This window comes from Trichosurus vulpecula, chromosome 5, assembly GCF_011100635.1.
Source record: "Trichosurus vulpecula isolate mTriVul1 chromosome 5, mTriVul1.pri, whole genome shotgun sequence".
NCBI classification, from domain to species: Eukaryota; Metazoa; Chordata; class Mammalia; order Diprotodontia; family Phalangeridae; genus Trichosurus; species Trichosurus vulpecula.
In genome coordinates this window covers 108,523,277-108,542,597 of record NC_050577.1, presented here as the reverse complement: position 1 = coordinate 108,542,597, position 19,321 = coordinate 108,523,277, and the positions used below count along the sequence as shown (strand labels likewise).

The 19,321-nt window shown below is 37.4% G+C and overlaps 1 protein-coding gene across 1 annotated transcript in view; it reads right to left on the bottom strand.

Moving 5' to 3' along the window:
• KIAA1549 (KIAA1549 ortholog) overlaps positions 1–19,321 on the bottom strand; it is a 157,080-nt gene that overhangs the window by 55,634 nt on the left and 82,125 nt on the right. Inside the window, exons 8-10 of the mRNA XM_036760330.1 lie at positions 16,548–16,693; positions 10,699–10,876; positions 6,477–6,661 (exon numbers count right to left, since the gene is read on the bottom strand). Of these exons, the coding sequence (XP_036616225.1) occupies positions 6,477–6,661; positions 10,699–10,876; positions 16,548–16,693 (509 nt within the window). The remainder of the gene's footprint in view (positions 1–6,476; positions 6,662–10,698; positions 10,877–16,547; positions 16,694–19,321) is intronic.

Genomic DNA, 19,321 nt, shown 5'->3' with positions numbered 1-19,321 from the left:
GAAAAACAAAATTCTTCTTATATACAACACACATACATGCATACATGCACATACATATACATTCCTAAACGTGTATGCATATATACACATTATAGTTTTACACACACACACACGTATATAGTGTATGTATAGCTATATCTATCTCTATCTATATGGAGAAAGAGAGAGAAGGTAGATGTTTATTTGAAAAAAATTTAATTTAAAAAGAAAGAAAATGTTAACAACTCATAAGTATGATAAGAGTCAAAAGTGAACATGTCTACATCACACACCAGGTACCAAGATGTGACAACCCTTTGGAAAGGGAAAATTACAGTGAGACATGTTAAAAAAAATCCCTAAGGAAAGTGTTTTTTTTTTAAATGTTCTGTAGTTATGAGAGGATTGCCATTGTTAGCAGTTACAATAAAACTAAAATAATTTCTAACAAGGAAGTATGATTTCTAAGCTGTTACATTCAAATAGAAGTTGAAAGTGAACAAAATTCATTGTGGTCTTCTGTTGGCATCCCAGTTAGCAGTTTATGATCATTCTCAATAGTGAGGTGTGGATTTTTTGCCCTTACATCTCCTCCATGGAAGACAATGGGCAGTATTTGGCGGACTGAGGATGAACTGGAACAAAGCAGAACTATCTAGATGCTGTATATCCCAGGTGATTCTTGGGCAGCACCAAAGAGCCACATCAAAGGCTAATAAGCCCAATCTGTTGAGGATTTAGTAAGAGATTTTGCTCACCCCAATCTGTACAGCCAAGAAGAATGGAACAGCCATGCCTGATTATCTATGATGCTGGCCTTGTAAACACTAAAGGGTTTCCAATCAGAATAAGTCTGATCAAGAAAAGCAGGTTTCCACTGCTCAACAAGGCCCCCAAAGCCCATTTGTACTTTTAAAAAAAGACTTTCTTGGTTAGTTGAAGCTGCAAATTGGATTCCTTCCCTCCATGTTAAGCGATCAATTTCAAACTACTGATTAAAGAGAATATAAACAAAATGTTTGTTTACCAATGTGAAACATAAGTAAGCCTATTCGAAAACATACCTCAATGGCAGGGCTCCCTCCCCTCCCTTCCCCATTTCCCTTTCCATATTTCAAAAGCAATCTGCTCCCAGACAATTTGGACAAGAAGGCTTTCTGTTTAGCCTAAGAGGGAAAGCGACATGCACTGTGTACTTCAGATTTATTGTTTCCAGATATGTTTTGCTATAGGATTTGCTGGAGGATTTCAGAGTGTGGAGGTGAGATAGCATTTAGGGAGCAACAGGGACAAGAGAGAAAAATACACAGTAAGAAAAGGGAACTCTTCTTCATATCAATCGAACTACCAAAAAATTATTTTACACAGCTGGATGAAAGAATAACAAAATTCATCTGGAAGAATAAGAGGTCTAGAATATCTAGGGAATTGATGAAAAGAAATGCTAGGGAAGGTGGACTAGCCATACCAGATATTAAACTGTACTATAAAGCAGCAGTCATCAAAACTCCTTGGTACTGGCTAAGAAAGAGAGCGGTGGATCAGTGGAATAGGATAGGTACACATGACGCAGTAGTCAATGACTCCAGAAATCTACTCTTTGATAAACCCAAAGAATCCAGCTTCTGGGCTAAGAATTCACTATTTCACAAAAACTGCTGGGAAAATTGGAAAATGGTAGGGCAGAAAAGACCAATATCTTAAACCATATACCAAAATAAAGTCAAAATGGGTTCATGATTTAGGAATAAAGGCTGATAGTTTACCTATCAGATTTATGGGAAAGCAAAGAATTTGTGGCCCAACAAGAGATAGAGAGTATCACAAAATGCAAAATGGATAATTTTGATTATGTTAAATAGAAAAGTTTTTGTATAAACGAAGCCAGTGCAACAAAGATTAGGAGGGAAGCAGAAAATTGGGAAAGAATCTTTACAACCAGTGTCTCTGATAAAGGCCTCATCTCTAAAATATACAGGGAATGGAGCCAAATGTATAGGAATATAAGTCATTCCCCAATTGAGAAATGGTCAAAGGATATGAACAGGCAGTTTTCAGAGGAAGAAATTAAAGATATCTATAGGCATATAAAAAAATGCTTGAAATCACTACTGATTAGAGAAATGCAAATCAAAACAACTCTTAGGTACCACATCTCTCCTGCCAGATTGGCTAAAATAACAAAACAGGAAAATGATAAATGCTGGAGAGGATGTGGGAAAATTGGAACACTGTTACATTGCTGGTGGAGTTGTGAACTGATCCAGTCATTCTGGAGAGCAATTTGGAACTATGCCCAAAGGGCTATAAAAATATTCATACCCTTTGACCCAGCAATACCACTTCTAGGGCTGTATCCCAAAGAGATCACACAAGTGGGAAAGGGACCCATATGTACAAAAATATTTATGGCGGCTCTTTCTGTAGTAGCAAACAATTGGAAATCAAGGTGATGCCCACCAATTGGGCAATGGCTGAACAAGTTGTGGCATATGGAGGTAATGGAATACTATTGTGCTATAAGAAATGGGGAATATACAGACTTCATAATAACCTAGAAAAACCTACACGATACAATGCTGAGTGAGCGGAGCACAACCAGGAGAACATTGTACACAACCACAGATATGTTGATTCTGTAATGACTAACCCTGATAGACTTGGCTCTTCTCAGCAATAAAAGGTTCAAAGACAACTCCAAAAGACCCATGATGGATAGAGCTATCTATGTCCAGAGAAAGAACTATGGAATCTGAATACAGATTGAGGCACACTGTTTGCTCTCCTTTTCTTTTTTGTTTTTTTTTGGGGGGGGGGGTTGTTTTATTTCTTCTTTCTCATGATTCATTCCATTGGTCATAATTCTTTTTTACAACTTGACTATTGTGTAAATAAGTTTAATGCGAAGTCATATGTAGAAGATATATCGGATTCCATGCCGTCTGGGGGAGGAGGTGGGGAGGGGAAGGAAGAAAATCTGGAACTCAAAATCATGCGGAACTGAGTGTTGTAAACTAAAAATAAAAAATCTTAATTTAATACAAAAAAGAATGCTTAAATAAAAAAAAAGAAAAGGGAACTCTTGTAGTTGTAATGTTGCTTAGCATTTTTTTTTTAATCCCAACAAAGAAGGTAGAGGACCTTTGCTATTTTGCTCTCTGAGTCAGAGATATTTCCCTTTTCCATTAAAACTGGGGGTGGGGGTGGAACAGGACAGTCTCTATTCTAAGAACATGACAAGTTTAATATTGGAAGCAAATTCTGCTTGTGAGCTGAGCTCTATTTTGATATTTAACCAGCCTTACTTACTGACTGTATATTAATCCACTATCCTGAACACTATCTCCCTTAATTATATATGTATAAATCCACCCACCCCCCCAATCCCTGTAGCACTCAAAGAATAAGGGGGACTCCATGGACTGGCAGTTCTATTTAAAATCCTTTGCATGTGAATTACGATGCCATCTGCAGCCATAAAAGGATTTGGGGAGTGAAAGGGAAGGAGAAAACCAGGGGAATATCCTGCTTTACAAATGAGAGAGAACCATGTGGTACTTCCCATAAGAGTCTATTAAAACAATGGGCACGGATGAGTTTTCATCAGGAGTGTTTAAAAGAAGAAATATGGGGCACTCAAAATGAAATGGGAAAATGTGAGGTATCCTCTATATTGGCTATATGTTGCTGTAACAATGCCATTCCACTAGAATATGAACATAGCCCACTGTTATTTTTTTAAACAATGATATGCATGATTATAATTCATTCAATATTGCAAATACTTTTTTTCTTATCTTTTCCCCAGGTACTGAGCTGTCTATAATCAAAAAATCTAACCCCAGATGGTATAAATAATAAATGAAGATGAAGAACAAATGCAGTATTAATTTGTAATATGCCTCTAGTATCCTCGATCAGCATAATAATGCACTATGATTTAAGATATCATTTCCATGTGTGGCAACATTAAAAAATAATAAAACATCCACAAATTGATATGGATTCCGCTTCAATCAAGAAACTATTTTTTATTCTAACATGTGAGTGTGATGTAGTGGAAGCACCACTGGATTTCGATGTTGAAAGACATGGGTGTGAGTCCTGATTCTATGACTGTATGTCCTTGGGTGAATCTCTTAATCTATCTGGGTCTCAGATTGATGCTATGATGCTTAGCTGATGGGTGATATACAACATGCTGGTGATTAGTATAACAGAGGACTGGGCAAAGAGAGTCAAGTTTTTAGGAACACAATTGGCATGAACTGACAATCTGGGAGGAAGCTTGGGTAACGGTCCAAAATTCCTCCAATTCCCAGCCTGTCCAGGTAATCTGTGTTTCCTGTTGGTTTATTATAGTGGTGATAAAAAACTTTTTGACTGGCTGCTGAGACGGAACTCAGCATTCATTCACAGAGGATGAATGGACTAAAGTTCTCTTTCTTCCCTGGTGAAGAGAGGGACGAGAACTACTATGAGGCAACCAATGAGGAGAGAGTTAGCAGGTGCTGTTACCAGCTGCCATATCTCCCTAACCAGGCGTGGCTACCTCCATTTCTTCTGTTTCTGTTGTGTTTCTTCTTTCCTGATCTCAGATAAATGAGCAGCAGAGACGAATGGACCCAAGGACAATCTTGTGAGCCTCAAAAGTTCAGAAGGTCCAGCCAATCAAAGTCCACAGTAGAGACTGCTGGTACCTGCCGCAGCCAAACCAGATCTGAAGGGTAACCTGCTGGAGTCCATTCTCCCTAGGGATCAACATGGTAGAGGAGTGTGGGCTCCAGATTTCAGTTCTTGCTATATTGTGTCAGTAAATATCCCTTTGTAAATGCCAACTGAAATTAATTGGCTAACTGATAATAAGGGGGATACCAATTGGCCAACTGATATTGGGAAGGTACTAATTGGAATTGATATTAAAGAGATGTTAATTGTTCAACTGATACAGGGTGGGGGAAATACACAGGATGGGGAAGTAATAGTAAAGAAAGATACCCTATAATCTCAGGGTTGAGGGGAGGGGGAATGATGGCTGAGCTTTGGGGACCCAACCTGCCCATGTTAATTTGGGTCATTATAGTAAGCACAGAGCCAATCTCTGTGCTACATCAGAATCCTTAGATCTACTTTTTACCAAGCTACTTTGGAAACATATCCATAAAATAAAAATTATTAAAAACAGCATAATTTAATTTTTGTCCTTCACTTTTCTCACTTCCCCCTTTCTCTTATCAGATTCTTAGATCTCCAAATCCTACAAAGTTGAAATCATGCTAAACGGGAGACAGAAGAGGGAAAAGGAATGTTGTTGAGAGGCTTGCACATGATCCTTTGGCTTCCATTTTTAAAAAAATACATCCCTGAGGATTAGCTTCAGAGGTCATGTTTGGAGTTGAAACACTTTAGTTGGTTTATTTTTTAAGTTTTATTGATATTTTTTGGTTTTCATATAACATGCTCATTTTCTGATAAATCACCATTCTCATAGAACCTTCCCTGGTCAAGTCAAATCCACTGCCTATGCCTGACAGCATAAGAAACATTGAGTTGATCATTTCTCTACCGAAAGGAAGGAATTATATTTCTCTCTATATTCACTTTATTTGATATGAGTTCACTTGACCTACTCTCCTAACTCTTCCCACCCCACCCCCGCCATATAGATCTTCATCTCAAAAATAAGAGAGTTAGACTAGATCAGTGGTGTTAAACTCAAAAAGAAATAGATTTATGTGGACTATATATTGACTTAGAAAATCACAAATTAACACAAGCCATATAGTATTATATTTTGATTTTGCTAAACTTTTCTCAATTACATTTTAATTTGGCTAGGGCTCCACTCCAGAGTTTTATAGGCCACAAGCGGGCATCAAGTTTGACATCTCTGGACCAGATGACCACTAAAATGCCTCCTAGACTCATGTTCACAATGAGTAAGCCTGAGACTCCCTAAATTTCATTACTGTTTGATGCAACTGGAAGATATTTCACATTAAACCATACTAAGGACTTTCAGAAAAACACAGAACTAGAAGGATTTCAATCCCTCTTTCTTCCTCCTCCCCTTTTTAGTGAGGCCTAGAAAGGCAGAAGTACCCTTCCAAAGTCATATAATGCAGCAAGTAAATGGAAAAATGTGACTCCCCATTCTGTGCTTTCTTTACACACACATTGTGTCTGCTTTCATATACACTTACCTCTCCTAACAAGCCTGTGTGCTGTGTAAGATATCATTAGGTGAGTATAATTGCAAAATGAATAAAAGCTCCTCCATTATAGCAAAAAAAAGGAATTTCTATAGAAGATAATCAATAATTTTTCAGGAAATATTTTCCTTTTTTGCTTCTGATTACAAGTTATTTCTACCATGACATCGAAACTCATCTTTGTATCAGGAATGGCCCAACTTTGTAACATGCCCTGTCTATATATGTATACACATATACACACACGAGTGTAATACTGAGTGTATCAAGAGAGACCATTTTTACCTTCTGACGCTGCTGAATGTTGCTCACAGCATCAGGCTGGAAGTCCAGTTTGTCTGTGCGGCAGAGTTTCCAATAGAGAATGATGATGATGGTCATTACCACAATCACTGGAATCACCACGCCAACAATGATCCACAGGTTGCTGCTTTGGGATCCAGAAGGTGACCTTTTCACCCGATCTACAGCTGTGAATAGGAAGAGTAAAAGGGGAAGGAGGGATTTGTTGAAAGACCCATCAAGCAGTATCCTGGCAGAGTAGAACATTGGACTTGGAACCACTAGATACCTAGCTTCTCATTTCAGCTCTAACACTAATAAAACAATAACAGTAGTAGTAATATAGCTAATACTTATATCAACTACTCTATGTGCAAGACGCTGTGCTAAGTGCTTTACAAATATTATCTCACTTGTCACAAAAATCCTGGAAGGAAGATGCTATGATGATTCCCATTTTAGGAAACTGAGGCAAACAGGGAGTGTCTGAAGCCCCATTTGAACTCAGGTCTTCCCGACTCAAGGCCCAGCGCTCTATTCACCGCGCCACCTAGCTGCCAAAACACTAAACAACTCTGATCTTGGACAAGTCACTTAACCTTCCTAACCCTCTATCTTCTCATCTGCAAAATGCACATAATAATATTTCTAATAATCACAATAATTGACATTTACAAAAACACTTTAAGGTTTACAAAATGCTTTACTTGCACTACCTCCCTGGAGTTTCGCAGCCACCTTGTGAGGTGTGTATTACAGGTATTGTCAACCTCATTTTACTGATGAAGAAATGGAGGCTCAGAGAAGCTACACGATTTACCCAAGGTCACAAAGCTAAATAAATTTCAGAGGCCCTGATCGGCCTGATTCCAAAGCTAGTGCTTCATTGGACTGTAAGCTCCTTGAGGGCGGAGACTGTCTTTTACTTCCTTTTGTACTCCTAGCACTTAGCACAGTGTTTGGCACATAGTAGGTGCTTAATAAATGTCCGTGGCTTGGCTTCATCTATTTCGACATGTTACCTGACCACCCACCTCCTAGGGCCATTTTGAGGAAAAATTGTACCTCAAAGTACAAATTATATCCTAGTATATATCAAGATATAAAGTATCATACAAACATGAACGATTATTACCTGAAAAAAAGTTTAATCTCTCACTATACATTGTAACAATAAACTATAGAAAATAGATATAGAATTATAGAATATGAAGATAGAAAGGACTTTAAGAAACCATCTAGTCCCATATCCCTCATTTTACATAAAGAAACTGGGGCACAGAGAGTTCAAATGCCTTGATCATGGTTACGGGGTTAATAAATAGCAGCACCTAGACAAAAGACAAGTTTTTATTCTCATTCCCATATTGTGCTAGCAGACCACCTGGCCTACTAAATTTTCACAGAATGACCCATGCCCAATAAGCAAGTATAACATATCTAACAGTGAATTGAAAATTGGTTATTTGTTCACAACTGAGTTTCATCCTTTGAGATCAGAGGAATAACCACAGTAGTAGTAGTAACACATAGTAGTAACAACCACAATAGGCATTACAGAAGAGATACAAGACAGGTTTGAAATGGAACATGGCTGACTCCATGATATCAAACTCTAAAAGATAAGGACAAACCAAAAACCATCTATGGTTTCCCTTAACAGCCTGAGACCTATTTCAATATATTAATTTTTAAAATGGAGAGACTTCTCAAACATGCCTTTTATACTCATTGTCTTCATTTACCCAATCAGATTCTTCTTAAGCTCTTAACATCAGGTTTAGTTCCTATCTAATATTGCTTTCTCAAAATATCAATGGTAACCTTCTTTTAAACAAATCCAATCCTATCCTTTCTCAAAATTCTCTCCTAGTCTAATCTTAAACTATCCCGGCTTTCCTCCCAGCTCTTAGACAACTCCTTTATTTTTCTTACATCTCTTCTATCCTTTTCCCCCCACCTCCAAAAGTTGAACCCTTAGCTCTCTGTTCTTCCCTCTCTATACTCCCTCAGAGAAATCATTCTCTCTCATGGCTTCAACTATCACCTCTCTTTGGTAATGACCCTCAAAGCTGTATTTTTCACTCCAGCTTTCTCCACCTAAAATGTCCTTCTCCCCAATTATCTATCTCCTACCCAGCATACAAGGCCCAGCTCAAGTCTTTCTTTGTACTTTGACAATACCAGCCTGTGTATCTCTTAATTTCTATTTGTCTCTAATTCGTGAGTATACTGTTATGAAATGTTCAGATCTCACTTGTAACTGTCATACAATTTAACATAATATTATATATCAGCATATCATGACATACATTGCTACCTTATTTGCTAACTATTTCATGTGTGTCCACTTTGTTTGCCCACACATAACCTAAATCCTTTTTGGGAAGGGAGATCTTAACACTTCTTGAGCACCTCACAGTGGTTACCCTAGTGCTAGTCACAAAGTAGGTACTCCAAAAATACGAGGTGATACCAGGCAAAATGTATTGTAAAAGGGAGTAGAGACCCAGGGGGCAGGGAAAGCTAGAAGCATGAAATACTTGAATTTTTCTTTTCAAACCTTAGCCCTATTATCATCTGCATATGTGGTTTCTTCTGCATAAAAAAAGCAGATGTATAAAAGCTGTAACAACATTAAACTCAGGTCAAAGGAAGTGGATTCTAGTCCTACTGGCAACTTTAAGAAGAAAAACCAGAAGAACAAAAAGCTCTTAACCCAGCCTGCATCCTACTGTCCCTGAGCTGCCACCTAGCCTAGCCCTAAAGGCTGAGCTTCTCCATCTCTCTCTCTCTCCCTCTCCCCCTCTCGCTCTCTCTCTCTCTCTCTTTCCTTCTCTCTCTTCCTCTACTTCTCTTCTCTCTCCCAACTTTAAAGTAAGACCCTTGTCATGGCAATGGTACTACTGTTCTGTAGTTTCAAGAGGAAACCAGAAGATGGGTATAAAAGACGGTGGACTATATGTTTAAAAGTTGCTCGTGTCCTCTCAAAATCAGTCTTCTGATAATCACGGAGCTTGGGTAGCCAATAAAAGTTGAAGCAATCGCCATTCTCAGGATTTTTGCAATTAAGATAAACTAATTTTAAAAAATCTATTTCATGAGTCACTAGGAAGTATTCAAATCAAAACATGTTATTGTACTATATAGTAAAGAATAGCCTTTTAAAATGATGATGTCTTATGATATCTTACAGTTTTATCATGCTTTACGATTCATAAAGCATTTTATATACCTTACCTCATTTGTTCATTTCTACCCCTCCCCCACTGTGGAAATAGGCTATACCTGTGTTTCAAAGAGACATTTAGAGCTAATTCATAGTTCACAAATATGTCAACTTCTAAAACTGTTTTGCCTTCTTAGTATTATTTGCTAGAGTTTTTTTAAACTTCTATTTATTATATTTCCTTAAATCTCTGTTATGTATATAATCCCTATATGGTAAGCATCTAATTTCTTTTACTGTTAAAGTTTCACTCTTCTTTTGTAATATCTGTATTCTGTACTTCGTCCCAACTATTTTTAAAAAAACAGTCTGACCTTATTAAAGTATATATATAGATACGTGTATATATTTATATGTATTTCTATTCAAATCATTTCCTGGATCATTCCTCTTCATCCCCAAATACTTAAACTCTGAAAGAAGAAGAGAAACAGAGGGCAGTTTTCACAAGAGGGGAGAAAAAGTTATCCTTACAAAAATAAACATCAAACTGGCTTTTGGAAAATAAAAGAAGCTCTCTGAGGTTTTTTTTCCTGGACTTAGAGGAAAGAAACCAAGCATATTCTGCTACCCACATATTTCACTCTTTCATATACAAAAAAATTGAAATAGAAGATTTTGGCAAAAACAAATAGCAAAATACGTTCATTTAAACAAAAAGACAAACTAATAGTAGATATGGAGAAATGTATACTTTAAAAATGTAAACACTAATTTTAAATATGTACCTTGTAACTACTACTTAAAAAAAAAAAACCTGGGTTCCTGGTCAGAAATTTTCAAAATAAGCAATGACAACCTGAACTATATGCAAATGTAGGCACACGCAACAGAAATTTGGGGAAATACAGTATGTTTATAATATTACTTAAAAATGTATAGTCACTCTTCAAAAACAAAAACACAAAAGCAAACAGACACAGCTACAGGATTTTGTGCACACCTAAATACAGACCTCTGCCTCCCTTTTAGTACTGAGGTAACAAACAGACTTACGCTGGGCAATCATGCCCTTGATGCGGTAGCCCATGATGATAGCGGCTCTCTGGATATCTATCCTGTTGATCATATCTGAAGATTTCACTGCACTGAGCCTTTCTCCATCTTGATCCTCCACAAAATAGATGAGCTGGACCGGATAGTCATCACCTTCTAACCGTGAGACATTAACAACCTGAAAGACAGCAGATCATTATTGACATTTTTAAAACTCCAATTTCAGGGTGCCCCTTTTCTATCATTTAATACTCTGGTGAATAGTCCGTGTCTTCCAGGATTTACTTTTGTACACTTTAAATTTGTTTTTGCCACCTAAGTGTCAAAATCACACTGCCATTCTTTATGGCAGGGGCAGAGTAGAACAAATGGGAAGTAACCTACGAATGTAGGGCAGAAGAATACGGGAATTGTACCCAAGGTCCATCTAATCCATTCTGTTGCCAATAGATGTCCCAAAGGGATGGTCCTTGGGAGCACATGGCTATCAGACTCACAGAATATTACAGCTGGGAGAAGCCTTCAAGATCCTCTTTTCCTCTGGTTGAGGAAACTGAGTCCCAGAGAGTCACTTGCCTGCATTCACCCAGCCTGCAGAGGGCAGATTCTAGATTCTAACCCACATCCTCTGATTCCAAGTCTGGTGCCCTTCCAACTACACCATGATGCCTTCCTTCATTCTTACATGTATGTGCTTTAATGAACAAGTGCATGCTCACCCCTTCCATTCTATTCAAGCATTGCATAGATTCTAACAATGTTCCCCTCTCAGCCTTTGTCTTTCTTAATCTTTCATTTTCTTTTATTTTTCAATTAATAAGCATTTATTTCTCTCCCTCCCATCTTAACTCCGCCTCCCAATTTTAAAGAAGAACAAAACTTTTGCAACAAATATGCATAGTCAAGCAAATTCTCCCACTGGCTATATCCAAAAATGTATGTCTCATTTTGCATACTGAATCCATCATTTCTCTGTCAAGAGGTGCATAGCATAGAACGTCATTAGCCTTTGCCTTTCTAAAGAGAAGGCTCTTATTCTCTTAGGCTATCCTCATATGACAGTGGCTTCGCCCTTCTGATCATACTAGTTACCTTTCTTTCTCTGTAACAGCTTTCATATCTTTTTTGGAGGTTCAATGACCTTCCTGTCCACAAGAAGAGGCATACCATAGGAGAAGTGTGTGTGTGTGTGTGTGTGTGTCTATATATACACATATATATACATATATAGACACACACACACATGCCTAAATAGCTAGACCATATGTAAGGGTCATTGTCTTATTTTCTTTTTTTAATTCTCTTATTTATTTTTTATTGTCTTATTATCTTTTATTTCTCCCATCCTTCTTCATAATGATCAACATTAACCTTTCAGGCTAGAGCATCTTATTGGGAACAATCTACAATTGTTCTTGGGTCTTTCTTCTGGGTTATGACCTTTGTACATAATTTGGAATCTTAACCGTAGATATACGGGCTCTCACTAAAATTCATCTGTCACTCTTTTGGTCACACACACAGGTTCATTAGAAGGCAACCTCTCTACAATATCTTGGTTCTTCCTTTGTTGCCTTAAAGAGTTTATTTAGTGTCACCAAACTTGGAATTTTCATTGTGGACTCACTTCTCCAGATCACTTAAAAAGCTACCTACTGCAGCTAGGTGGTGCAGCAAATAGAGTTCCAGGCCTGGAGCCAGAAAGACTCATCTTCCTGAATTCAATCCTGGCTTCAAACACTTAATAGCTGTGTGACCCTGGGCAAGTCACTTTACCCTGTTTGCCTCAGTTTCCTCATCTGTAAAATGAGCTGGAAAAGGAAATGGCAAACCACTCCCATATGGGAGGATTGCCAAGAAAACCCCAAATAGGGTCATGACGAGTTGGACACAACTGAAAAATGACTGAAGAACAATCCTGTTACCAATATCTGGAGAGTTCTATTCTTTACATGTTTCTACCTAAAGAATGTCCATTTACTCCTGTCCCATATTTCCTGTCCTTACTTAAACCAATACTCCATCCACATTTTTAAAAAATTCCCATTTTTTTCCAATGGAGGAGAAAGGAAGATAAAGATAGGGTAGCAAAAAAAGAAGAGAGGGTCATTGAAGCAAGGGGTTTTTTTTTGGTGTGTTTGTTTTTTGAATAAATTTTCAAAATATATTTTAATGGACAAAAAAATCTATTTTCTTCTTCACTTCACTTCCCACCATGGGGGTGGGGAGCAGAAAAGAACATAACCCTTGCAGGAATTTTTTTTTTAATGTAGAAAAGAAAACCAAAGGAAGGTCAGAAAGAAGGAAAAAGAAGCAGGACAACTTTGAAGTTGTAAGCTAAATTTATTATATACTTAGAAATAAAAGCAAGCTATACTTAATAGAGATTTGCAATTACATGTACAACTTTCTTTTTCTGTCCTACATCTAGGGAAAGGTCCACCTTATTTAATGATTAGGTTCACAATTAAACATCTTTTTTTTTCAATTTAAGAGAAGGTCCTTTAATCCAATTATAACCCAGTTTTGATAACATCCTTTTTCTAAAAACATGTCAAAGATTTTCTAAAAATCAAAGTCAAAGACATACTTGCTCCCTTTGATCACAAACTTGTAACTATTCCTCTCTCCTTCTGCCTCCACCCCTACCCCCAAAGAACTGGCTAATAAATTAGCCAGGTATGATTTCCGATTATAGAAACTATGTTGACTTTTTTCTAATGAGGTCTTTTGCTCCAAATATTCAGCAAGTCTATCCTTTATTATAGACTACACCAGTGTAGACTCACTAACTGTAATTCTCTGAATCCCTTCTGAAACCATTCTTTTATACAAGGATAATATTTGCAATCTAACAGTCCTCCAATATGTTGGTTATTTGCAATGGTCAGTTACACATTTCAGCTAAAGGTCTTACCACCCCACCACCACCCCGATTTCATTTCCAAACTACTTTAAATTTTGGGGTGGATGCCATCCAGTCCTGGTAATTTATCTATCTGGCTTACCACATCATAAGAATTGATTGTTATTTGATCAGGTTGTCCATTTTCAAGTGATAATTTATACTCCCTAATAGATTCCTCAGTGATGACCCAAGCAGAGAATTCATTTATCTCTTTTTCATTATTGAATACTTTCTTTGTTCCATCCAACAAAATTTCAAAATTTTCTAAGTATCCTTTTCTTATTATTTAAAAAGTCCCTTTTTGTGGGATTTTGTGGTCCCTTACAAGGTCCTCATAGAAGCTTTTAAATTTAAATTTATACTTAACCTGACATATTTTCCCCCCACTGATATAGTCTTTCAATACTTGGAAAAAAATACTCTTTTCCCCCTGAAGTAATCTCATTGACTCTGATGCTTAGCCATGCAGACGATAATTAAGAGTGCCTAATATTCTTATCCTTAGCATATATCTTTCCTGGATTTCTAATGATGTATTTTGAAATAATTTCCATTATTCTTATGGGTGATTTTTATAAATTCTTCCTTTCAATTTTTCCTACCTAATGTCTCAATTTTAGGATCCTAGTCTATTAAATGTTCTCAGTGTGAAATTGCTGGGTTTCCAAAATCCAAAGAGTATTATACGACCATTCATTCTTCAAAAGAAATGGACAGAAATGGCTTAAAAATGGACAGTCTGGAAGCACCATAGGAGGTGAATACAGGGAATCAAAAAGTCATTCCATGGCTGTATTTTCAAAGCTAGGGAAATGCTACATTTATCCTTGAAAGGATAAATGAAGGGGAAAAAAGATCTTTTTTTTCCTTTGCCTTTCAAAAATTCAGGACTGCAGCACGGCCACTGAGTTCAAACTATACCATAATTCACATGGCTTGGGAACACAACTTCAGGAGAGCCCATATATGCAATCCATTCGTTATAAAGTGAACACAAGTGAAAGACAAGAATGTGGGATAATACTATGGTAATAGCTGAAGGAACAGAATTTAGGAAGTGGGATCTAATTTTTGCCTTGTTCATACTACATCAACATTCTCTTCTGTATATAGGCAAGCAACCCACACATACCTCCCTGTGTTCCTGAAGGCATCATCCTATTAAACCATTATAAATCATCTAAAATTTAGTGATGATTCTGAACTAGCAATAAAGGGTTAAGTAATCAGTTTGTGAAGGGAGGAAATTGTATAATACATTTTAGAAAAACTTCTATTTAAGATGCTTAAGGTGATTAAAAAAAGGTTTTGGCACAAAGAGAAAAGCTTCAGTTATCTGAGAAATTCATTCCTTATATCTGTGGACATTATTCAAAGGATGGTTCTTACTCCATCAGTCTTCTCTGAATTTTATCCTTTGATGAACTAAGCCTGCCTCAGAGCTTCAATCTAACTGACCACTCTAGCCTTGACCTCTTCCAGAGTTTCAGCTCCATCACTTCACATGGCTACAAAAGCATATTCTTTGGGATGAGCTATAATCCCCTTAAACTCAATAGGCCCTAAGTTCTGTAACTTCCTTGATCTTTGATTTTGAGTAATACTTTTCAGGAGCATCACTGAAGTCTCCCAACCGCAACACTAAGCTACTCCATTCCCAAAATCCACCACAAGTATGACCCTCCTTTTGGAGCTATACTTTCCCAAACTCACCAGGGACCCTCCACTCTCATTTTGTCATCCCAGTAACTCACAGTGGTGTAGCATCCCACCTCCAAAACTCTTCTTTCTTTCTCTCTCAGCTCCATTCTACCACTTTCTTGTGTCACACTGCCGTTCAGTCATTTTTCAGTCTTGTCTGACTCCTCGTGACCCCTTTCGGGATTTTCTTAGCAAAGATACTGAAGGGGTTTGCCATTTCCTTCTCCAGCTCATTTTACAGATCAAGAAACTGAGGCAAAGAAGGTTAAGTGACTTGCCCAAAGTCATACAGCTGGTAAGTGTCTGAGGCCAGGTTTGAACTCAGGAAGATGAGTCTTTCTGATGCCAGGCCAGGCACTCTATCCACTGTGCCACTTAGTGGCACTTTATGTCAGATAGTTACAAATTAAAAAGTAATCTGTAAGATATGGGTGTTTTATTAATAGTACCAACTATCCAAGAGTATGGCATTTAAAAAGAAGTTGCATGTGTCCAAATTAAGTTCTTTTAGAAATTATTTTAAATTTTTTTGAGGGGGAAGGCAAGACAATTGGGGATAAGTGACTTGCCCAAGGTCACACAGCCAGTTAAGTGTCAAGTGTCCGAGGCTGGATTTGAACTCAGGTCCTCCTGACTCCAGGGCCGGTGCTCTATTCACTGCACCACCTAGCTGCCCCTAGAAATTATTTTTATAAATTTTATAAATTCTGAACTTAAATACAAAATCAATCAATTTATAACTGGTAAAACTGTAATGAAGACAAAATTTCAAAATCAGGCACTTTTTGAGAGGGATGAGCAGGAGTTTTAGTTTTTCTAATTTTTTCTTTCCAGGTCTATGACTATCACAGAAGTAACACTAATCCATAATATTTTGTATTACACAGGTTAAAGTATATTTTTATAATTTTTAAAAAGGTTCTTTGAAAAGTAAGGTTGTTTTAAATTCAAAGTTATCTCAAATTAAAGTTAATACAAAACTTTTTTGGCATTTCCTTAAAAGGGCTAATATCATACATGGCACAAAAATCAATCTCAATAAACAGCTGTCAAGATAAACTGAAACAGTGACATTCTTAATTGCTATAATTTTATCCCAAACAGCGACCACCTTAAATAAAAAACTTCTCATGACATCCCCTACTTGCAACACAGCACCATATCACAAAGCAAAATTTATTTTCTAGATTGTGTCATTTCACTTCTGTCCCCTTTCCGCCCCCACCCCCACTTTAAGTACCTGCACCACATTGTTTCCTGCAAAGGTGGCTCGTCTCCATACCCGCCTTCTGGTTAAAGATTCACTGAGCAACCGGGCCAACTTCCGTTCCATTTCGGCTTGAAACACTTCATTCTGTAGCTGCCTCTCGAAGACACCCAGGAGAACTAAGGTTAAAACAAAATGCAAAGGAATCCTGTGTGTTAACCCAGAAAAAGTTAAAGTAGCAGAACATCAGAAGGGAAGGGGGTGGGTAGGGCAGTCTGTGCCAGCTAACAGCCAGGAGATTTAAGCGGGAACTACATGCAATCTTCTGCTGATACACATGAATCTGGCCTTTTGTGATACAGAAGACACTAAGCAACACAAGAAAGAGAAAGGGAAGGACCCAGGTAGCATGCTTCGCCCAGCTAAGGCTGGCCTTGCAGTGTTTTTCCTCTCCTTTGCTGATGGGTCAACCTCTTTGGGGAAGGCAGCCAGGGTAGCCTCTGTTGTGTATCTGCTTTCCCATTGGGCAGTTCACATTCTGGGTCGTGCCCATCTGCAGAACTAGAGTCAGGGCACAGCCACACGGCAAAAAAGAGTCTATGGTGAAGCTGTAATTTTGATTCAGGGACGGGTACCATATCTAAGTAGTCTGAGATTCCTCCCTTTTTTCTTAAGTCCATGTCTGATAGGGCTACAGACGTGACACCAACATAAATTAGAAAAGAAAGAGGAAAAACAACAAGAGAACTTAATACCACTAATTAAGTGCCTATGCACTGACAGAGAGAAACTAGATCATATTCCTATAAATCCAAAAGAAATGCATGATGGGCAGCGGGTAGCAAGAACCAGTTTAACATAGAGTTTGTGGGCTTTCCGAATCATAAAGGCAAGAGAATAGTGACGGAGGGAAGAAAATTAAATGAAACTCTATGAGTATTTTTCTATTGGGCAAAAACAAACAAGAGTTTCCAGTCCTTCCCCATGAATGGGACATCATCTCAATTTCATGGCTATTTAAGGTAGATGGGATGATAACAAATGGATGATGGAGAAAATGCAGAACCACTCAATTCTTATTTTTTTCCCTTTTTCCCTAACAAGGAGAATAATTTTCAGGCTATAAAGCATAGAAAGAAAATGGTTAATAGGAGTGTTAATATCTATATTAACCTTCTCACTCAAAAAAAGGTGAAGAGATGTTAAGAGAGAACCTAGCTGCTGCCCTCAAAGTACTAGGTCCAGAAAAGCTACTATTTAATACTCAGGCTACAGGAAAAAAAAACCTGTCCAATATGATTTCTGAGCTGCTACCTGTTACTTCTGAAAAACAGTGGAAAAAAGAAATAGGGCCACAGGACAAGCAAAGGCTGTGCCTTTTTTTAAGAGGAAGAGAAGAGAGTCTTTAATCATGACCGGTAAGCTTGACTTCACTTCTCAGCAAAATCTTCAAAGGTATTATTAAAGGGGTCATTTGTGAGTATTTATAATTTTTTAGTGTTAAATTTTGCTTTTATACAGCATATGAGTTCCAACAAACTCATGATTAAACCCTCCACCAAGTACAATCCCAAAAGAGAGTTAAGCAAAAGAATATAGAATAGTAAAGATTGGAAAATCCTTAAGGGAGGATATGGTATACCTAGATTTTAGTAAAGCATTCAACAAAATCTCTCATGCTGTCTTTGAGGACAAGATAGAGATATAAACTAGCTACAATACAGCTAGATGGATTCAAAGGAGGTTCAAACACCAAATACAAAAAATAAATATGAATAGATCACTATGAGGTCTTTAATGGAATGGTCCTAAAATTTGTCTTTGGTTCTGTGCTGTTCAACCTTTTAAAATATCACATGGATAAAGTCATAGGTGACATGTTTATCAAGTCTATCAATAACATAAAATGGGCAAAATAGAGAGCATACATGTTGGATGACAAATGTATATATATATATATATATATATATATATATATATATATTCCACTGAGATAAATATAATATCCCATACTAGCAAAAAAAAAAAAAACAACAACAACCAAAAACCAAGTACAAGATAGAGGAGACATGGCAAGACAATAGTCTTTGGGGAAAAAAAGATATGGGACTTTTAGTGGATTGAACGTTCAGATTAGTCAACAGTGTGGTGTATCAAATAAAAGCACTATTTGAATTTTAGGCTACTGTACAAGAGGCACAGTGTCCACAATGAGAGAGACAACAGTCCTACTACATTCTGCTCAGGCCATAGCTAAACACTGAGTTTGATTCTGGGTACTGTATTTTAGGAAGAACAAAGGAGAAGGTGACCTGGATGGTGAGGTATGAAGAACATGCCAGATAAAGACTGGCAGAAAGAACTTAGGATGTTTAGCCAAGACAAGGAAAGACTAAAAGACACAGGAGAGCTGACAAAAATGTCAGGTGGAAGAGGGATCAGACCGCTTCTGCTTGGTTCCAGAAAGCAAAACTCGAAGCAATAGCTGGATTTGGCAGGGACACAAATTTTAGACCAATGTAAGATTAAAATTTTTTTTTGTTACAATAAGAACTATCCAAAAGTATAATGGATTGTTGGAGGAGTTCCCCATCCCTGGTGTCCTTCAAGCTGAGATGGGATGACCACTCATCAGCAATGCTAGAAAGGAGATTCCTATTTAGGTACAGTTTAGAGCAAATATCTTCTCAGGATTTAGTGGTTCTTTGTTAACTAAGTTCATTCAGACTCTTGCAAACCAATCTGAGAAGCAAGTAGTCATCTTCAATTCATTGCTTTTAGAGGAGGTTCTATTTAACAAGACAAAC